At 51.5% G+C, this 19,901-nt stretch overlaps 1 protein-coding gene across 1 annotated transcript in view; it reads right to left on the bottom strand.

The window, feature by feature from the left end:
- The window catches only part of LOC144506235 (cell adhesion molecule 2-like), a 394,417-nt gene that overhangs the window by 10,995 nt on the left and 363,521 nt on the right, over positions 1 to 19,901 (bottom strand). The window contains exon 8 of the mRNA XM_078232093.1: positions 18,972 to 19,150. Coding sequence (XP_078088219.1) covers positions 18,972 to 19,150 — 179 coding nt within the window. The remainder of the gene's footprint in view (positions 1 to 18,971; positions 19,151 to 19,901) is intronic.

Genomic DNA, 19,901 nt, shown 5'->3' with positions numbered 1-19,901 from the left:
CACTGCTGTTTGTCATTTTTATAAATGACCTGGATGAGGGCGTGGAAGGATGGGTTAGTAAATTTGCGGATGACACTAAAGTCGGTGGGAGTTGTAGACAGTGCGGAGGGAAGTGGCAGGTTACAGAGGGACATAGATAAGCTGCAGAGCTGGGCTGAGAGGTGGCAAATGGAGTTTAATGCGGAAAAATGTGAGGTGATTCACTTTGGAAGGAGTAACAGGAATACAGAGTACTGGGCTAATGGTAAGATACTTGGTATGTGGTTGAACAGAGGGATCTGGGTGTCCATGTGCATAGATCCCTGAAAGTTGGCACCCAGGTTGATAGGGTTGTTAAGAAGGCGTACGGTGTGTTAGCTTTTATTGGTAGAGGGATTGAGTTTCGGAGCCAGGAGGTCATGCTGCAACTGTACCAAACTCTGGTGCGGCCTCATTTGGAGTATTGCGTACAGTTCTGGTCACCGTATTATAGGAAAGATGTGGAAGTGTTGGAAAGGGTGCAGAGGAGATTTACCAGGATGTTGCCTGGTATGGTGGGAAAATCGTATGAGGAAAGGCTGAGGGGCTTGAGGTTGTTTTCGTTATAGAGAAGAAGGTTAAGAAGTGACTTAATAGAGGCATACAAGATGATCAGAGGATTAGGTAGGGTGGATAGTGAGAGTCTTTTTCCTCGGATGGTGTTGCCTAGCACGAGGGGACATAGCTTTAAATTGAGGGGTGAGAGATATAGGACAGATGTTAGAGCTAGGTTCTTTACTCAGAGAGTAGTAAGGGCGTGGAATGCCCTGCCTGCAGCAGTAGTGGACTCGTCAACGTTGAGAGCGTTCAAGTGGTTATTGGATAAACACATGGATGATATGGGCGGCACGGTAGCACAGTGGTTAGCACTGCTGCCTCACAGCTCCAGGGTCCCGGGTTCGACTCCCGGCTCGGGTCACTGTCTGTGTGGAGTTTGCACATTCTCCTCGTGTCTGCGTGGGTTTCCTCCGGGTGCTCCGGTTTCCTCCCACAGTCCAAAGATGTGCCGGTTAGGTTGATTGGCCAGGTTAAAAATTGCCCATTAGAGTCCTGGGTGGGTTAGAGGGATTAGCGGGTAAATATGTCGGGGTAGGGCCTGGGTGGGATTGTGGTCGGTGCAGACTCGATGGGCCGAATGGCCTCCTTCTGCACTGTAGGGTTTCTATGATTTCTATGATATTGGAATAGTGTAGATTAGAGGGGCTTTAGATTGGTACCACTGGTCGGCGCAACATCGAGGGCCGAAGGGCCTGTACTGCGCTGTAATGTTCTATGTTCTAATGCCCTCCATACCAGGCAACATCCTGGTAAATCTTTTCTGTACCCTCTCCAAAGCTTCCACATCCTTCTGGTAGTGTGGCGACCAGAATTGAACACTATATTCCAAGTGTGGCCTAACTAAGGTTCTATAAAGCTGCAACATGACTTGCCAATTTTTAAACTCAATGCCCCAGCCAATGAAGGCAAGCATGCCGTATGCGTTCTTGACGACCTTCTCCACCTGCATTGCCACTTTCAGTGATCTGTATACCTGTACACCCAGATCCCTCTGCCTATCAATACTGTTAAAGGTTCTGCCATTTACTGTATATTTCCTATCTGTATTAGATCTTCCAAAATGCATTACCTCACATTTGTCCAGATTAAACTCCATCTGCCATCTCTCCGCCCAAGTCTCCAATCGATCTATATCCTGCTGTATCCTCTGATGGTCCTCACCGCTATCCACAAATCCACCAACCTTTGTGTCGTCCACAAACTTACTCATCAAACCAGTTACATTTTCCTCCAAATCATTTATATATATTACAAACAGCAAAGGTCCCAGCACTGATCCCTGAGGAACACCACTTGTCACAGCCGTCCATTCAGAAACGCACCCTTCCACTGCTATCAGATATCAGAAGATATCAGAAGGACATATTTCACACAGAGGGTCGTGGGGGCCTGGAATGTGTTGCCGGGCAAGGTGGTGGAGGCGGACACACTGGGAACGTTTAAGACTTATCTAGACAGCTATATGAACGGAGTGGGAATGGAGGGATACAAAAGAGTGGTCTAGTCTGGACCAGGGAGCGGCGCGGGCTAATTGTTCCTTGTTTCTCGTTTCAAGGCTTCATTCTATGATCATCTTGCTGGTGCCAGTACAGAGCGAGACTGCGGATAGTTGGGAACCTGTCTCGGGGGCAGGGAATTCATATGGTGTTCGTGGAAGTGGAAATGACTAGGGTTGGGAAGCATTTTCCGATCAGGGCCATTGTGATCTCCTGGACTCGTTTCGATCGCCTCAGGGGGTCGGAGAGGAATTTCCCAGATTTTTTTTCCCCATATTGGCCCTGGGGTTTTTCACTCTGGGTTTTCGCCTCTCCCTGGAGATCACATGGTCTGGAATGGGGGGTGGGGGTGAGTTAATAGGTTGTAATGAACAAAGCATCGTAGCTGTGAGGGACAGCTCGGTGGATAGGATATTGGTATGTAGATAGGCTGGAAAATTGGGCGGGGATCCTGGATTCAGGATTCAATCCTGGACCGGGGAGCGGCGTGGGCTTGGAGGGCCGAAGGGCCTGTTCCTGTGCTGTATTGTTCTTTGTTCTTTGTTCTTTGTACTCTCTGTCTTCTTTGACCGAGCCAGTTCTGTATCCACCTTGCCAGCTCACCTCTGATCCCATGCAACTTCACCTTCTGCACCAGTCTGCCATGAGGGACCTTGTCAAAGGCCTTATTGAAGTCCATGTAGACAACATCCACTGCTCTACCCTCATCTTCGTCACTTCCTCCAAAAACTCGATCAAGTTCGTGAGACACGACCTCCCCTTCACAAAACCATGTTGCCTCTCGCTCATACGTCCACTTATTTCCAGTGGGAGTAAATCCTGTCTCGAAGAATCCTCTCCAATAATTTCCCAACCACTGATGTAAGGCTCACCGGCCTGTAATTACAACATTGGCTATTCTCCAATCCTCTGGGACCTCACCTGTAGCCAGTGAGGATACAGTGATTTCTCTCAAGGCCCCAGCAATTTCCTCCCTTGCCTCTCTCAGTATTCTGGGGTATATCCCATCAGGCCCTGGGGACTTGTCTACCTTAATGTTTCTCAAGAACCCCAATACCTCCTCCTTTTTGATCTCAACATGACTCCAACTATCTACACATCCTTTCCCAGACTCATCATCCACCAAGTCCTTCTCTTTGGTGAATACTGACGCAAAGTACTCATTTAATACCTCGCCCATTTCCTCTGGCTCCACACGCAGAGTTTCTCTCCCCTGTCCTGGAGTGGGCCAACCCTCTCCCTGTCTATCCTCTTGCTCTTTATATTTGTATAAAAAGCCTTGGGATTCTCCTTAATCCTGCTGGCTAATGATTTTTTGTGACCCCTTTTAGCCCTTCTTACTCCTTGCTTAAGTTTCTTTCTACTTTCCTTGTATTCCACACTTGCTTTGTGTGTTCCCAGCCTCCTAACCTTGACAAATGCTTCCTTTTTCTCTATGACTAGGCTCACAATATCTCTCGTTATCCAAGGTTTCCAAAGCTTGCCATACTTATCCTTCATCCTTACAGGAATGTGCCGGTCCTGAATCCCTATCAACTTACACTTGAAAGCCTCCCACATGCTAGATGTTGATTTGCCCTCAAACATCTGCCTCTAATCTACATTCTTCAGTTCCTGCCGAATATTGTTGTAATTAGCCTTCCCCCAATTTAGCACCTTCACCTGCGGATTACACTTATGTTTATCTTTTAATGGGACTGCTTTTGCAGGAAGTCGGTATGTCTGGAAGGAATACAGCTCAGATGCTGGGAGAGCAGGATGATTACTTATTGTAGCCATGTAGTATTTACTTAGGAGAGAGCAATGCACTCCTGTTTATAAATGGAGATTCCCCTGGGTTTTTTTAATGAAAGGAATGACAGCTGGTGTTTTTCTTAATGAAAGAAATGGGAGAAGCTGGGTCTGTCGCAAGGGTTCGTGCTGTTGTGGTTTCAGATCAGAGTGCAGTGCCAGCTGAAGCTGCTTAAAGACAGAAGTCTGCTCTCTTTGCAAAATTTCTCTGGCAGCTCCAAAACTTTCTACACTTATTTATAGCAAGTATGCCTGGGCTAGCTAACCATATTTAAAGTGGGATTTGAGTCCATAGGAAGAATGTTGCTTATTTGGAACAGAAATAGTGATCAGCTAGAAATTAGAGTTGTTTCTTTTCATGTTGAAAGATTGTTAAACCCTTCAGAGTTAAACTGTGTCATTTTGTTTGAGTTATATTTAAACTGTGTTCAGAATAAAGCTCGTTTTGATCAAAGTTCTCGAATTTGTCTGTGAAATTACTCCTGGAACAAAGCATCCTCTCCTCACATTTATACAAAAATAGAAAATATTGTTGGTGTCTAGTCTAAAATCACAATATCCCTTGGGGTTTGTGATCAGAGACAGTGACACAAGCAATACTGGTCCATGTGAACTAGTGACCTTTGAACTGGGAGCAGTGTCAACAGGAATGAAGTGAAGATCAGAGGCCGTGGAGCTGGCAGATGCAAAGGAGAGCTGGAGGCAAATGGCAACCAGCACACAGAGGCAGACACAGCGAGAAAGCAGATAAAGAGGACGGCCTAAACCGGGATGTTGGATTTATGTCACATTATCAGTAACCCCCACAGCTTGCCTCCTGGACTTGCGGGCTGTCCTGTCTGGAGACAATACACATCTCTTTAACCTGTGCTTAATGCTCCCTCCACCCACATTGTCTGTATCTTTAAGATCTGGTTGGTTGTAGGGATTCGCATTCTAATCAGTATTCTGTAACTTGATTTTTGTGTCTCTGTGCCCTGTTTGAGAGCACATTTCCACTCCATCTGATGAAGGAGCAGCGCTCCGAAAGCTAATGGTATTTGCTACCAAATAAACCTGTTGGACTTTAACCTGGTGTTGTTAAAACTCTTACTGTGTTTACCCCAGTCCAACGCCGGCATCTCCACATCATGACCATCAAACACTCCCAGGACAGGTACAGCATGGGGTTAGATACAGAGTAAAGCTCCCTCTACACTGTCCCCATCAAACACTCCCAGGACAGATACAGCATGGAGTTAGATACAGAGTAAAGCTCCCTCTACACTGTCCCCATCAAACACTCCCAGGACAGATACAGCATGGAGTTAGATACAGAGTAAAGCTCCCTCTACACTGTCCCCATCAAACACTCCCAGTACAGGTACAGCATGGGGTTAGATACAGAGTAAAGCTCCCTCTACACTGTCCCCATCAAACACTCCCAGGACAGGTACAGCATGGAGTTAGATACAGAGTAAAGCTGCCTCTACACTGTCCCCCATCAAACACTCGCAGGACAGGTACAGCACAGGGTTAGATACAGAGTAAAGCTCCCTCAACACCGGTCCCCATCAAACACTCCCAGGACAGGTACAGCACGGGGTTAGATACAGAGTAAAGCTCCCTCTACACTGTCCCCATCAAACACTCCCAGGACAGATACAGCATGGGGTTAGATACAGAGTAAAGCTCCCTCTACACTGTGCCGCACTTGGAATAAAGCTCCCTCTACATTGGGATTCAACCAAGCGACTGGTTTGATTGGTAAGTTTGCGGACGACATAAAGGTTGGTGGATTTGTGGATAGCATGAGGACCATCAGAGGATACAGCAGGATATAGATTAGTTGGAGACTTGGGCGGAGAGATGGCAGGTGGAGTTTAATGCGGACGAATGTGAGGTAATGCATTTTGGAAGGTGTAATACAGATAGGAAATATACAGGAAATGGCAGAACCTTTAAGAGTATTGATAGGCAAAGGGATCTGGGTGTACAGGTACACAGGTCACTGAAAGTGGCAACTCAGGTGGAGAAGTTAGTCAAGAAGGCATACGGCATGCTTGCCTTCATTGGCCGGGCAATTGAGTTTAAAAATTGGCAAGTCATGTTACAGCTTTATAGAACCTTATTGATGCCGCACTTGGAATATAGTGTTCAATTCTGGTCACCACACTACCAGAAGGATGTGGAGGCTTTGGAGAGGGTACAGAAACTATTTACCAGGATGTTGCCTGGTAGGGAGGGCATTAGCTATGAGGAGAGGTTGGAGAAACTTGGTTTGTTCTCACGAGAACGACGGAGGTTGAGGGGAGACCTGATAGAAGTCTCCAAGATTATGACGTGCATGGACAGAGTGGATTATCAGAAGCTTTTTCCCAGGGTGGAAGACTCAATTACTAGGGGGCACGGGTTTAAGGTGCGAGGGGCAAGGTTTAAAGGAGATGTACGAGGTGGATTTTTTACATAGAGAGTAGTGGGTGCTGGGAACTTGTTGCCGGGGGAGGTAGTGGAAGCGGATACGGGAGTGAGTTTTAAGGGGTATCTTGACAAATACATGAATAGGATGGGAATAGAGGGATATGGTCCCCGGAAGGTTAGGGGGTTTTAGTTCAGTCGGGCAGCATGGTCGGTGCAGGGTTGGAGGGCCGAAGGGCCTGTTCCTGTGCTGTAATTTTCTTTGTTCTTTGTTATTTTGTTTTTTGACACAGGGAAGTGAGATTGGAACTCACAAAGGCACTGGCCATCAATATCCAGTCCTCCTTAGAATCAGTAGACGTGCCAGAGGACTGGAGAGAATGGGTTTCACACACACTGACTCTCACTGGGGTACGGGTCCCACACACACTGACTCTCACTGGGGTACGGGTCCCACACACACTGACTCTCACTGGGGTACGGGTCCCACACACACTGACTCTCACTGGGGTACGGGTCCCACACACACTGACTCTCACTGGGGTACTGGTTCCACACACACTGACTCTCACTGGGGTACGGGTCCCACACACACTGACTCTCACTGGGGTACGGGTCCCCCACACACTGACTCTCACTGGGGTACGGGTCCCACACACACTGACTCTCACTGGGGTACGGGTCCCACACACACTGACTCTCACTGGGGTACGGGTCCCACACACACTGACTCTCACTGGGGTACGGGACCCCCACACACTGACTCTCACTGGGGTACGGGTCCCCCACACACTGACTCTCACTGGGGTACGGGTCCCCCACACACTGACTCTCACTGGGGTACGGGTCCCACACACACTGACTCTCACTGGGGTACGGGTCCCCCACACACTGACTCTCACTGGGGTACGGGTCCCCCACACACTGACTCTCACTGGGGTACGGGTCCCCCACACACTGACTCTCACTGGGGTACGGGACCCCCACACACTGACTCTCACTGGGGTACGGGTCCCCCACACACTGACTCTCACTGGGGTACGGGTCCCACACACACTGACTCTCACTGGGGTACGGGTCCCACACACACTGACTCTCACTGGGGTACGGGTCCCACACACACTGACTCTCACTGGGGTACGGGACCCCCACACACTGACTCTCACTGGGGTACGGGTCCCCCACACACTGACTCTCACTGGGGTACGGGTCCCACACACACTGACTCTCACTGGGGTACGGGTCCCACACACACTGACTCTCACTGGGGTACGGGTTCCACACACACTGACTCTCACTGGGGTACAGGTCCCACACACACTGACTCTCACTGGGGTACGGGTCCCACACACACTGACTCTCACTGGGGTACGGGTCCCACACACACTGACTCTCACTGGGGTACGGGACCCACACACACTGACTCTCACTGGGGTACGGGTCCCACACACACTGACCCTCACTGGGGTACGGGTCCCACACACACTGACTCTCACTGGGGTACGGGTCCCACACACACTGACTCTCACTGGGGTAGGGGTCCCTCACACACTGACTCTCACTGGGGTACGGGTTCCACACACACTGACTCTCACTGGGGTACGGGTCCCACACACACTGACTCTCACTGGGGTAGGGGTCCCACACACACTGACTCTCACTGGGGTATGAATTCTAGTGGTTTGTTTTCACACTCTCTGCTGCTGCTGTGTTTGGGGCTATTGCTGTGAGGCTGTTTTGTAATTTCTGTCATGTAGAAGCTGTGGGATTTGGCCCTGGGAGCTGCAGTCAGTATAATATTATTTATGATGTTTACTGACGGTAGGAATATGTTTTTGCAAAGGTCGGAATCATTATCCTGGGCTAATTTGGTTAGTCTCATTACCATGTGCTGTTAATGATCAGAACATTTGCATCCAGGGGAAATGGCCGTGTGTTGGGGCACAGAGTTAAAGAGGATTTGTGGAATAATCTTGTTGAAGTGAGTGGAATTACCGCATGTTAATGAGGGCGGTGAGTGTAATTAGCGGCTGCAGAGTGTTGTGGCCCACACAAACAGCTCACCCCCACCAGCTCCAGCCAGGGAAAGTCACTCAACTCCATTTCCTGTGACAGTCCAAAGCTTCAGATTAATTAATAACTTCCTTCCCTTGCTCCAATCACACTGCAGTGTGTGATCAGCCTGCGATCCAATCAGCTCTCAGCCTTTCACTCTTTCAAATAAAAACCACATCTCAGAGAAACAGCAGCAGATTTCAGCGATGCTGCAAGTGTTTTCCAGACTCTGAAGGTGGAGTGCGCCAGGGCGGGATTCTCCAGGCCGGCTCGCTCCAATCCCGGTGTTCTGGAGAATCCGGCGTTGGAGTGAGAATGGGTTTTGTGCCGGGTGCAAACGCCATCGCGATTCTCCCAGCCCGAACCCGCTTGGGCGCATTCAAATTCACACTCACTGCTTCAAATATAATCAAAAACCTCGTGGCATTTACCCCACCCCCTCAACAGGAGTCAGTGTGTGTGGGACCCGTACCCCAGTGAGAGTCAGTGTGTGGGGGTCCCGTACCCCAGTGAGAGTCAGTGTGTGGGGGTCCCGTACCCCAGTGAGAGTCAGTGTGTGGGGGTCCCGTACCCCAGTGAGAGTCAGTGTGTGTGGGACCCGTACCCCAGTGAGAGTCAGTGTGTGTGGGACCCGTACCCCAGTGAGAGTCAGTGTGTGTGGGACCCGTACCCCAGTGAGAGTCAGTGCGTGTGGGACCGTACCCCAGTGAGAGTCAGTGTGTGTGGGACCCGTACCCCAGTGAGAGTCAGTGTGTGTGGAACCCGTACCCCAGTGAGAGTCAGTGTGTGTGGGACCCGTACCCCAGTGAGAGTCAGTGTATGTGGAACCCGTACCCCATTGAGAGTCAGTGTGTGGGGGACCCGTACCCCAGTGAGAGTCAGTGTGTGTGGAACCCGTACCCCAGTGAGAGTCAGTGTGTGTGGGACCCCTACCCCAGTGAGAGTCAGTGTGTGTGGGACCCGTACCCCAGTGAGAGTCAGTGTGTGTGGGACCCGTACCCCAGTGAGAGTCAGTGTGTGTGGAACCCGTACCCCAGTGAGAGTCAGTGTGTGTGGGACCTGTACCCCAGTGAGAGTCAGTGTGTGTGGGACCCGTACCCCAGTGAGAGTCAGTGTGTGTGGGGGACCCGTAACCCATTGAGAGTCAGTGTATGTGGAACCCGTACCCCATTGAGAGTCAGTGTGTGGGGGACCCGTACCCCAGTGAGAGTCAGTGTGTGTGGAACCCGTACCCCAGTGAGAGTCAGTGTGTGTGGGACCCCTACCCCAGTGAGAGTCAGTGTGTGTGGGACCCGTACCCCAGTGAGAGTCAGTGTGTGTGGGACCCGTACCCCAGTGAGAGTCAGTGTGTGTGGGACCCGTACCCCAGTGAGAGTCAGTGTGTGTGGGACCCCTACCCCAGTGAGAGTCAGTGTGTGTGGAACCCGTACCCCAGTGAGAGTCAGTGTGTGTGGAACCCGTACCCCAGTGAGAGTCAGTGTGTGTGGGACCCGTACCCCAGTGAGAGTCAGTGTGTGTGGGGGACCCGTAACCCATTGAGAGTCAGTGTATGTGGAACCCGTACCCCATTGAGAGTCAGTGTGTGGGGGACCCGTACCCCAGTGAGAGTCAGTGTGTGTGGGACCTGTACCCCAGTGAGAGTCAGTGTGTGTGGGACCCGTACCCCAGTGAGAGTCAGTGTGTGTGGAACCCGTACCCCAGTGAGAGTCAGTGTGTGTGGGACCTGTACCCCAATGAGAGTCAGTGTGTATGGGACCCATACCCCAGTGAGAGTCAGTGTGTGTGGGACCCGTGCTCCAGTGAGAGTCAGTGTGTGTGTGGAACCTGTACCCCAGGATGAGTCAGTGTGTGGGGGACCCATGTCATTCTCGCCAGTCGGGGGGGTGGATGGAATCTATTCACGCCAGGAAGCAGGCTGCTGAGTTGTGGGGGTGTAATTGCTGTGACATTAGTGTCCCTTTAAGAAAGGTTTGTTTTTAACCATGATCTCTGCAGCTCACAGACTTGGGTGATGTCATTGGTGGGAGGAGAAAAAATACTGTGGGCCGGTCAGGTGACAAGGGTTGTTGTTAGTTTGGTTTTGGCGGCAGTGTTAGAAGCAGAGCTGGAAGAAGTCTCTCTCTCTGTTTTGCTTTGAGAGTTTACCAGTGAGCTGAAAGAAAGGCTTGTTGCCCACGCTGCAGTAAAGAATCTGTGCTTTGGTGCTTTGGGGAGCTGATGATGACAAGCTGCTCTGAGTTTTCAAGATCATTTGAAATCAGCATTCAACCCAGGGAACGGGATCCCAGCATCATATGAGCTTTAGCCTATGCGGTGATAAACCTGTTTAAACAGTTTTGTTTATTGGATTTTGGTTTTAATTGGAGCACATGAGAAATATTCATTAAGAGAAATACATTATAGTGGCAGACCAGGTAAGTGCGGCAGATTTCCTTCCCTAAAGGACATTAACATGAACGGAGTGGGAATGGAGGGATACAAAAGAATGGTCTAGTTTGGACCAGAGAGTGGCGCGGGCTTGGAGGGCCGAAGGGCCTGTTCCTGTGCTGTATTGTTCTTTGTTCTTTGTTAATGAACCAAATGGGTCTGAACAACAGGGTGGATATACACAGACAGGGTGGATATACAGACAGGGGGCGGATATACACAGTCAGGGGATGGATATACACAGACAGTGGGTGGATATACACAGACAGGGGGTGGATATTCACAGACAGGGGGTGGATATTCACAGAGAGGGGATGGATATACACAGACAGGGTGGATATACACAGACAGGATGGATATATACAGATAGTATGGATATACACAGACGGGGTGAATATACCCAGACAGGGTGGATATACACAGACAGGGGGTGGATATACACAGACAGGGGGTGGATATACACAGACAGGGGGTGGATATACACAGACAGGGGGTGGATATACACAGACAGGGGGTGGATATACACAGACAGGGGGTGGATATTCACAGACAGGGGGTGGATATACACAGACAGGGTAGATATAGAACATAGAACAGTACAGCACAGTACAGGCCCTTCATAGAAACATAGAAAACATAGAAACATAGAAAACTACAGCACAAAACAGGCCCTTCGGCCCCACACGTTGTGCCGAACATATCCCTTCCTTTTAGGCCTACCTATAACCCTCCATCCTATAAAGTCCCATGTCCCAGGAGTCTCTTAAAAGACCCTATTGAGTTTGCCTCCACCACCACTGACGGCAGCCGATTCCACTCGCCCACCACCCTCTGTGTGAAAAACTTCCCCCTAACATTTCCCCTGTACCTACCCCCCAGCACCTTAAACCTGTGTCCTCTCGTAGCAGCCATTTCCACCCTGGGAAAAAGCCTCTGAGAGTCCACCCGATCTATACCTCTCAACATCTTATAAAGAACAAAGAACAGTACAGCACAGGAAACAGGCCCTTCGGCCCTCCAAGCCTGTGCCGCTCCTTGGTCCAACTAGACCAATCGTTTGTATCCCTCCATTCCCAGGCTGCTCATGTGACTATCCAGGTAAGTCTTAAATGATGTCAGCATGCCTGCCTCCACCACCCTACTTGGCAGCGCATTCCAGGCCCCCACCACCCTCTGTGTAAAAAAACGTCCCTCTGATATCTGAGTTATACTTCGCCCCTCTCACCTTGAGCCCGTGACCCCTCGTGATCGTCACCTCCGACCTGGGAAAAAGCTTCCCACTGTTCACCCTATCTATACCCTTCATAATCTTGTACACCTCTATTAGATCTCCCCTCATTCTCCGTCTTTCCAAGGAGAACAACCCCAGTCTACCCAATCTCTCCTCATAGCTAAGACCCTCCACACCAGGCAACATCCTGGTAAACCTTCTCTGCACTCTCTCTAACGCCTCCACGTCCTTCTGGTAGTGCGGCGACCAGAACTGGACGCAGTACTCCAAATGTGGCCTAACCAGCATTCTATACAGCTGCATCATCAGACTCCAGCTTTTATACTCTATACCCCGTCCTATAAAGGCAAACATACCATATGCCTTCTTCACCACCTTCTCCACCTGTGTTGCCACCTTCAAGGATTTGTGGACTTGCACACCTAGGTCCCTCTGTGTTTCTATACTCCTGATGACTCTGCCATTTATTGTATAACTCCTCCCTACATTATTTCTTCCAAAATGCATCACTTCGCATTTATCCGGATTAAACTCCATCTGCCACCTCTCCACCCAATTTTCCAGCCTATCTCTATCCTGCTGTATTGCCCGACAATGCTCTTCGCTATCCGCAAGTCCAGCCATCTTCGTGTCATCCGCAAACTTGCTGATTACACCAGTTACACCTTCTTCCAAATCATTTATATATATCACAAATAGCAGAGGTCCCAGTACAGAGCCCTGCGGAACACCACTGGTCACAGACCTCCAGCCGGAAAAAGACCCTTCGACCACTACCCTCTGTCTCCTATGGCCAAGCCAGTTCTCCACCCATCTAGCCACTTCTCCTTGTATCCCATGAGCCTTAACCTTCTTAACCAACCTGCCATGTGGGACTTTGTCAAATGCCTTACTGAAATCCATATAGATGACATCCACGGCCCTTCCTTCATCAACCGTTTTTGTCACTTCCTCAAAAAACTCCACCAAATTTGTAAGGCACAACCTCCCTCTTACAAAACCATGCTGTTTCACATATACCTCTATTAGGTCTCCTCTCATTCTACGTCTCTCCAAGGAGAAAAGACTGAGCTCCCTCAGCCTATCCTCATAAGGCATGCCACTCAATCCAGGCAACACCCTTGTAATTCTCCTCTGCACCCTTTCAATCTTTTCCACATCCTTCCTGTAATGAGGCGACCAGAACTGAGCACAGTACTCCAAGTGGGGTCTGACGAGGGTCTTATATAGCTGCATCATTATCCCCGGACTCCTAAACTCAATCCCTCGATTAATAAAGGCCAGCACACCATACGCCTTCTTAACCACCTCCTCCACCTGCGGGGCCGATTTTAGAGTCCTATGGACCCGGACCCCAAGGTCCTTCTGATCCTCTACCAGGCAACATCCTGGTAAACCTTCTCTGCACTCTCTCTAACGCCTCCACGTCCTTCCTAGACACATTTTACAAATTCCTCTCCGTCCAGACCCCCAGCCCTAAGGGATTTCCAGTCTATATGAGGGAAATTAAAGTCTCCCACTACAACAACCCTATTTTTTCTGCACCTGTCCAGAATCTCCTTCCATATCCGTTCCTCAACTTCCCGTGGGCTGTTGGGAGGCCTGTAGTATACCCCCAGCATAGTGACTGCGCCCTTCCTGTTTCTGAGCTCCACCCACAGTGACTCGTTACCTGACCCTTCCAAATTGTCCACCCTCTGTACCGCTGTAATATGCTCCCTAACCAGCATTGCTACTCCCCCACCTCTCCTCGCCCCTCCTCTGTCTCGCCTAAAACACTTATACCCCGGAATATTCAGCTGCCAGTCCTGTCCTTCTTTTAACCAAGTCTCCGTCACCTCAACCACATTCAAGTTCCGCGCACGCATTAAGGCTCGAAGTTCATCTGTCTTGCCCGTTACCCTCCTTGCATTGAAGCAGATGCACTCCAGACCTCCAGGCCCACTGAGGTCATCCTCCCCCAGATTGCTCTTCCTCTTAGATAGCCTTGTCTTGGCCCCATGCTCATCCCCAGTCTCTACGCTTGTTGACCTATTGTTTTGATCCCCACCCCCCTGAAACATGAGTTTAAACCCACCCGAACCACACTAGCAAACCTCCCAGCCAGGATATTTGTGCCCCTCCAGTTCAGGTGTAACCCGTCCTTCTTGTACAGGTCCCATCCTCCCTGGAAGACTTCCCAGTGATCCACGAATCTGAAACCCTCCCTCCTGCACCAGTCCTTTAGCCACGTGTTAAGCTGTACAAACTCCCTGTTCTTAGCCTCACTTGCTTGTGGCACTGGGAGTAGTCCAGAGATCGCTACCCTAGAGGCCCTGCTTTTCAGCCGACAACCCAACTCCCTGAATTGCTCTCGCAGGACCTCCCTGCTCTTTCTGCCGACGTCATTTGTACCAATGTGGACAATGACGTCTGTCTGGTTACCCACCCCTTTTAGGATGACCCTTTTAGGGTCAGGCGGGCATTGGGAGTGAGCTGGTCAGTGAGGGTCAGGTGGGCATTGGGAGTGGGCTGGTCAGTGAGGGTCAGGTGGGCATTGGGAGTGAGCTGGTCAGTGAGGGTCAGGCAGGCATTGGGAGTGAGCTGGTCAGTGAGGGTCAGGCAGGCGTTGGGAGTGGGCTGGTCAGTGAGGGTCAGGCAGGCGTTGGGAGTGGGCTGGTCAGTGAGGGTCAGGTGGGCATTGGGAGTGAGCTGGTCAGTGAGGGTCAGGTGGGCATTGGGAGTGGGCTGGTCCGAGGGATGGAGGGGGAACCCCAGTTCCTGTACTTGCATGTGACAAACGTTTAGAGGCTGAAGGAAAGATTCTGGTGAGTATTAATGATCAGTCTGTAATGGGTGCTGCTTTGTTTAAACGCTGTAAAACTGCCTGTCCCACTGCCAGCTCTCGACAGCAATGTCTCTGGATGCACAGCAAGAACAGGCCTGTACAACTCTCTCCTAATTCAGACTGTTGAAATGGTAATATTAAAATAACCTGCCTTGTTCATTCTGTGAGCAGACTCGAAGAAAACAAGTGGCCTCGCACTGTGTATTATTGGCATTAATTATCTGTCAATGAAACTGGGAGGATGGGTCTGAGGGCAGCATTCAGGAAAGGAGCGCAGCGTCAGAATGTGCGTGAGTGGCAACGTGACAGAGGAAAGCGGTGGTGATGATGGGTTAATTTGCAGCCTCAATGGATTCTGATTAGCGCTGGGGAGAGAGGGAGAGAGACAGGAGAGCTGATCTTCCTGATAGTGTAGGATGTTGATAGGCAACATGAATGAATTGCTGTGTGATGTTTCCTCCTCATTCACTGCCATTTATTCCAGTTACTCAGCAGTCGCAGGAGAATGGAAATCACTGTGAGAATCAGATAGCGACTGGAGTGGCAATTTATTGAATTTTACTGGGCTTCCTGACCAAAGGTTTGGAATCTGAGGTGAACACTAACAGGGTAATTACATTCATACTGAGGCAAAGCTAACAGATTTTAATATGTACATTAAAAAATAAAATTAGAGGCATCATCAAGGAAAAGGACAATTAAATTGGAGGGGAATGGGTAGAGAGGAGTGGAGGCAGCAATGCTGCTGCCTCAGAGAGACTGCTCCCCGCCCCCCCCCCCCGCACAATAATCTACACAGCTCACAGAGACATTGCTGATAAACACTGGCACAGGAGACAGGAGCGTGGGAAAGCAGCAGAGACGCTAGGCTACGGGGGGGGGGGGGGGGTGGAGAGTGGGGCTGGGGGAGTGGGGCTGGGGGAGTGGGGTTGGGGAGTGGGGAGTGGGGCTGGGGGGAGTGGGGCTGGGGGAGTGGGGCTGGGGGGAGTGGGGCTGGGGGAGTGGGGCTGGGGGAGTGGGGCTGGGGGGAGTGGGGTTGGGGAGTGGGGCTGGGGGGAGTGGGGCTGGGAATGGGAGTGGGGCTGGGGAGTGGGGGTGGGGCAGTGGGGCTGGGCAGTGGGGCTGGGGAGTGGGAGTGGGGCTGGGGAGTGGGGCTGGGGGAGTGGGGCTGGGGAGTGGGGCTGGGGGGAGAGGGGCTGGGGAGTGGGAGTGAGGCTGGGGAGTGGGGCTGGGGCAGTGGGGCTGGGGAGTGGGAGTGGGGCTGGGGAGTGGGGCTGGGGGAGTGGGGCTGGGGAGTGGGGAGTGGGGCTGGGGGGAATGGGGCTGGGGAGTGGGAGTGAGGCTGGGGAGTGGGGCTGGGGGAGTGGAGCTGGGGTATAGGGCTGGGGAGAGTGGGGCTGGGGAGAGTGGGGCTGGGGGGAGTGGACTGGGGGAGTGGGGCTGGGGTATAGGGCTAGGGGGAGTGGGGAGTGGGGCTGGGGGGAGTGGAGCTGGGGTATAGGGCTAGGGGGAGTGGGGCTGGGGGAGTGGGGCTGGGGGAGTGGGGCTGGGGGAGTGGGGCTGGGGGAGTGGGGCTGGGGGAGTGGGGCTGGGGGAGTGGGGCTGGGGGAGTGGGGCTGGGGGAGTGGGGCTGGGGGAGTGGGGCTGGGGGAGTGGGGCTGGGGGAGTGGCGCTGGGGGAGTGGCGCTGGGGGGGTGGGGCTGGGGGGGGTGGGGCTGGGGGGGGTGGGGCTGGGGGAGTGGGGCTGGGGGAGTGGGGCTGGGGGAGTGGGGCTGGGGGAGTGGGGCTGGGGGAGTGGGGCTGGGGGAGTGGGGATGGGGGAGTGGGGATGGGGGAGTGGGCTGGGGGAGTGGGCTGGGGGAGTGGGGCTGTGGGAGTGGGCTGGGGGAGAGGGGCTGGGGAGAGTGGGACTGGGGGGTGGGGCTGAGGAGGGGGCTCTGGAGTGGGGCTGGGGGGAATGGGGCTGGGGGATGGGGGGTGGGGCTGGGGATGATACTGGGGGGAGTGGGGGTGGGGTTGGGGGTGGGGTTGGGGCTGGGGTGTGGGACTGGGGTGTGGGGCTGCGGGGAGTGGGGCTGGGGTGATGCCGGGGGGAGTGGGGGTGGGGCTAGGGGTGGGGATGATGCTGGGGGGGTGGGGCTGGGGGTGGGGCTGGGGAGTGGGGAGTGGGGCTGGGGATGATGCCGGGGGGGTGGGGCTGGGGATGATGCCAGGGGGGTTGGGGCTGGGGGTGGGGCTGGGGGCTGGGACTGGGGATGATGCCAGGGGGTGTGGGGCTGGGGGTGATGCCGGGGGGAGTGGGGGTGGGGCTGGGGGTGATGCCGGGGGGAGTGGGGGTGGGGCTGGGGGTGATGCCGGGGGGAGTGGGGGTGGGGCTGGGGGTGATGCCAGGGGGAGTGGGGGTGGGGCTGGGGGTGCTAATAGCTGCAGAGGCAGTGGAAATCTCTGGGCCCTCAAGAGCACAGAAACCTGCACATGCGCAATGGCACCCTCTGCTGCTATCAGGATTCAGGGTCAGCACTGTGGGAGGCTAGGAAGGGAATTGCCTAGCCGAGATATTTGTATCATCGATAGTCACAGGTGAGGTGCCTGAAGATTGGAGAGTGGCAAATGTGGTGCCTTTGTTTAACAAGGGCTGCAGGAAAAAGCCTGGGAACTACAGGCCAGTGAGCCTCACATCTGTAGTGGGTAAATTGTGAGAAGCTATTTACAGGCACTACATCTACAGGCACCTAGAGAGGCAAGGACTGATTAGGGACAGTCAGCATGGCTTTGTGAGTGGAAAATCATGTCTCAAAAATTTAATTGAGTTTTTTGAAGGGGTAATGAAGAAGGTAGTTGAGGGCAGTGCAGTTGATGTTGTCTACATGGACTTTAGCAAGGCCTTTGACAAGGTACCGCATGGTAGGTTGTTGCATGAGGTTAAATCTCACGGGATTCAGGGTGAGGTAGCTAAATGGATACAAAATTGGCTTGAAGACAGAAGACAGAGGGTGGTTGTAGAGGGTTGTTTTTCAAACTGGAGGCCTGTGACCAGTGGTGTGCCTCAGGGATCAGTGCTGGGTCCACTGTTATTTGTCATTTATATTAATGATTTGGATGCGAATTTAGTAGGCACGGTTAGTAAGTTTGCAAATGACACCAAGATTTGTGGTATAGTGGACAGTGAAGAAGATTATCGAGGATTGCAATGGGATCTTGATCAATTGGGCCAGTGGGCTGGCGAATGACAGATGGAGTTTAATTTAGATAAATACGAGATGATGCATTTTGGTAGATTGAATCAGGGCAGGACTTACTCAGTTAATGGTAGGGTGTTGGGGAGAGTTACAGAGCAAAGAGATTTAGGGGTACATGTTCAGAGCTCCTTGAAAGTGGAGTCACAAGTGGACAGAGTGGTGAAGAAGGCATTCGGCATGCTTGGTTTCATCAGTCAGAACATTGAATACAGGAATTGGGACGTCTTGTTCAAGTTGTACAAGAAATTGGTCAGGCCACACTTGGAATACTGTGTACAATTCTGTTCACCCTATTATAGAAAGGACATTATTAAACTAGAAAGAGTTCAGCAAAGATTTACTAGGATGCTACTGGGACTTGATGGATTGGGTTATAAGGAGAGGCTGAATAGACTGGGACTTTTTTCTCTGGAGCGTGGGAGGCTGAGGGATGACCTTATAGAGGTCTATAAAATAATGAGGGGCATCGATCAGCTAGATATTCAATATCTTTTCCCAAAGGTAGGGGAGTCTAAAACTAGAGGGCATAGGTTTAAGGTGAGAAGGGAGAGATACAAAAGTGTCCAGAGGGGCAATTGTTTCACACAGAGGGGAGTGAGTGTCTGGAAAAAGCTGCCAGAGATAGTAGTAGAGGCGGGTACGATTTTGTCTTTTAAAAAGCATTGAGACAATTACATGGGTACAATGGGTATAGAGGGATATGGGCCAAACATGGGCAATTGGGACTAGCTTAGTGGTAAAAACTGGGCGGCATGGACAGGTTGGGCTGAAGGGCCTGTTTCCATGCTGTAAACCTCTGTACTCTAAATTGAATTGAGTAGTGTAAGAGCAAAGCAGACTGCAATCTGAATACACAGAATGAGAGAGCACTCTCATACCGTCCAATGGATACCTGGAATAGAAGTGCTGCTTGAAGGGTTAGGATGACTCACCATATACAAAGAGGATGTACTCAGCACTGTTGTGGCCCATGGTGTTTGCCGCCTCACAGTAATACGTGCCATTGTCGGTTTTATTCAGGGCGCTGATGATGAGGACATTTCCCTCCACCACCATCCTGTCCGGGTCCGGCAACTCGGCACCATCCTTCTTCCACTTGACTGCCTCAGGTCTGGAACAAAACAAAACCCATCCCAATCAACATACACAGGATCTATACAGACTCCCTCAGCACTGACCCTCAGTGGATAACCCGGGTAATTATAGGCCGGTGAGCTTGACGTCCGTGGTAGGGAAGTTGTTGGAGAAGATTCTTAGAGGTAGGATCTATACACATTTAGAACTGAATAATCTCATTAGCGATAGACAGCATGGTTTTGTACGAGGGAGGTCATGCCTCACAAATTTGGTTGAGCTTTTTGAGGAGGTGACAAAAACGATTGACGAGGGAAGGGCTGTGGATGTCGTCTATATGGATTTTAGTAAAGCGTTTGACAAGGTCCCTCATGGCAGGCTGGTGCAAAAGGTTAAATCTCACGGGATAAAAGGTGAGCTAGCTAGATGGGTGGAGAACTGGCTTAGCCATAGAAGACAGAGGGTAGCAGTGGAGGGGTCTTTTTCTGGTTGGAGGTCTGTGACGAGTGGTGTTCCACAGGGCTCTGTATTGGGACCTCTGCTGTTTGTGATATATATAAATGATTTGGAGGAGGATGTAACTGGTGTGATCAGTAAGTTTGCGGACGACATGAAGATTGCTGGAGTTGCGGATAGTGATGAACATTGTCAGAGAATACAGCAGGATATAGATAGGCTGGAACATTGGGCGGAGAAATGGCAGATGGAATTTAATCCAGATAAATGCGAAGTGATGCATTTCGGTAGATCTAATGCAGGGGGGGAGCTTTACAATAAATGGCAGAACC

The sequence above is a fragment of the Mustelus asterias genome, chromosome 17 (assembly GCF_964213995.1).
Source record: "Mustelus asterias chromosome 17, sMusAst1.hap1.1, whole genome shotgun sequence".
Lineage (NCBI taxonomy): Eukaryota > Metazoa > Chordata > Chondrichthyes > Carcharhiniformes > Triakidae > Mustelus > Mustelus asterias.
Note: the sequence above shows the minus strand (reverse complement) of the source record. Positions and strands in the feature narration are given on the sequence as shown.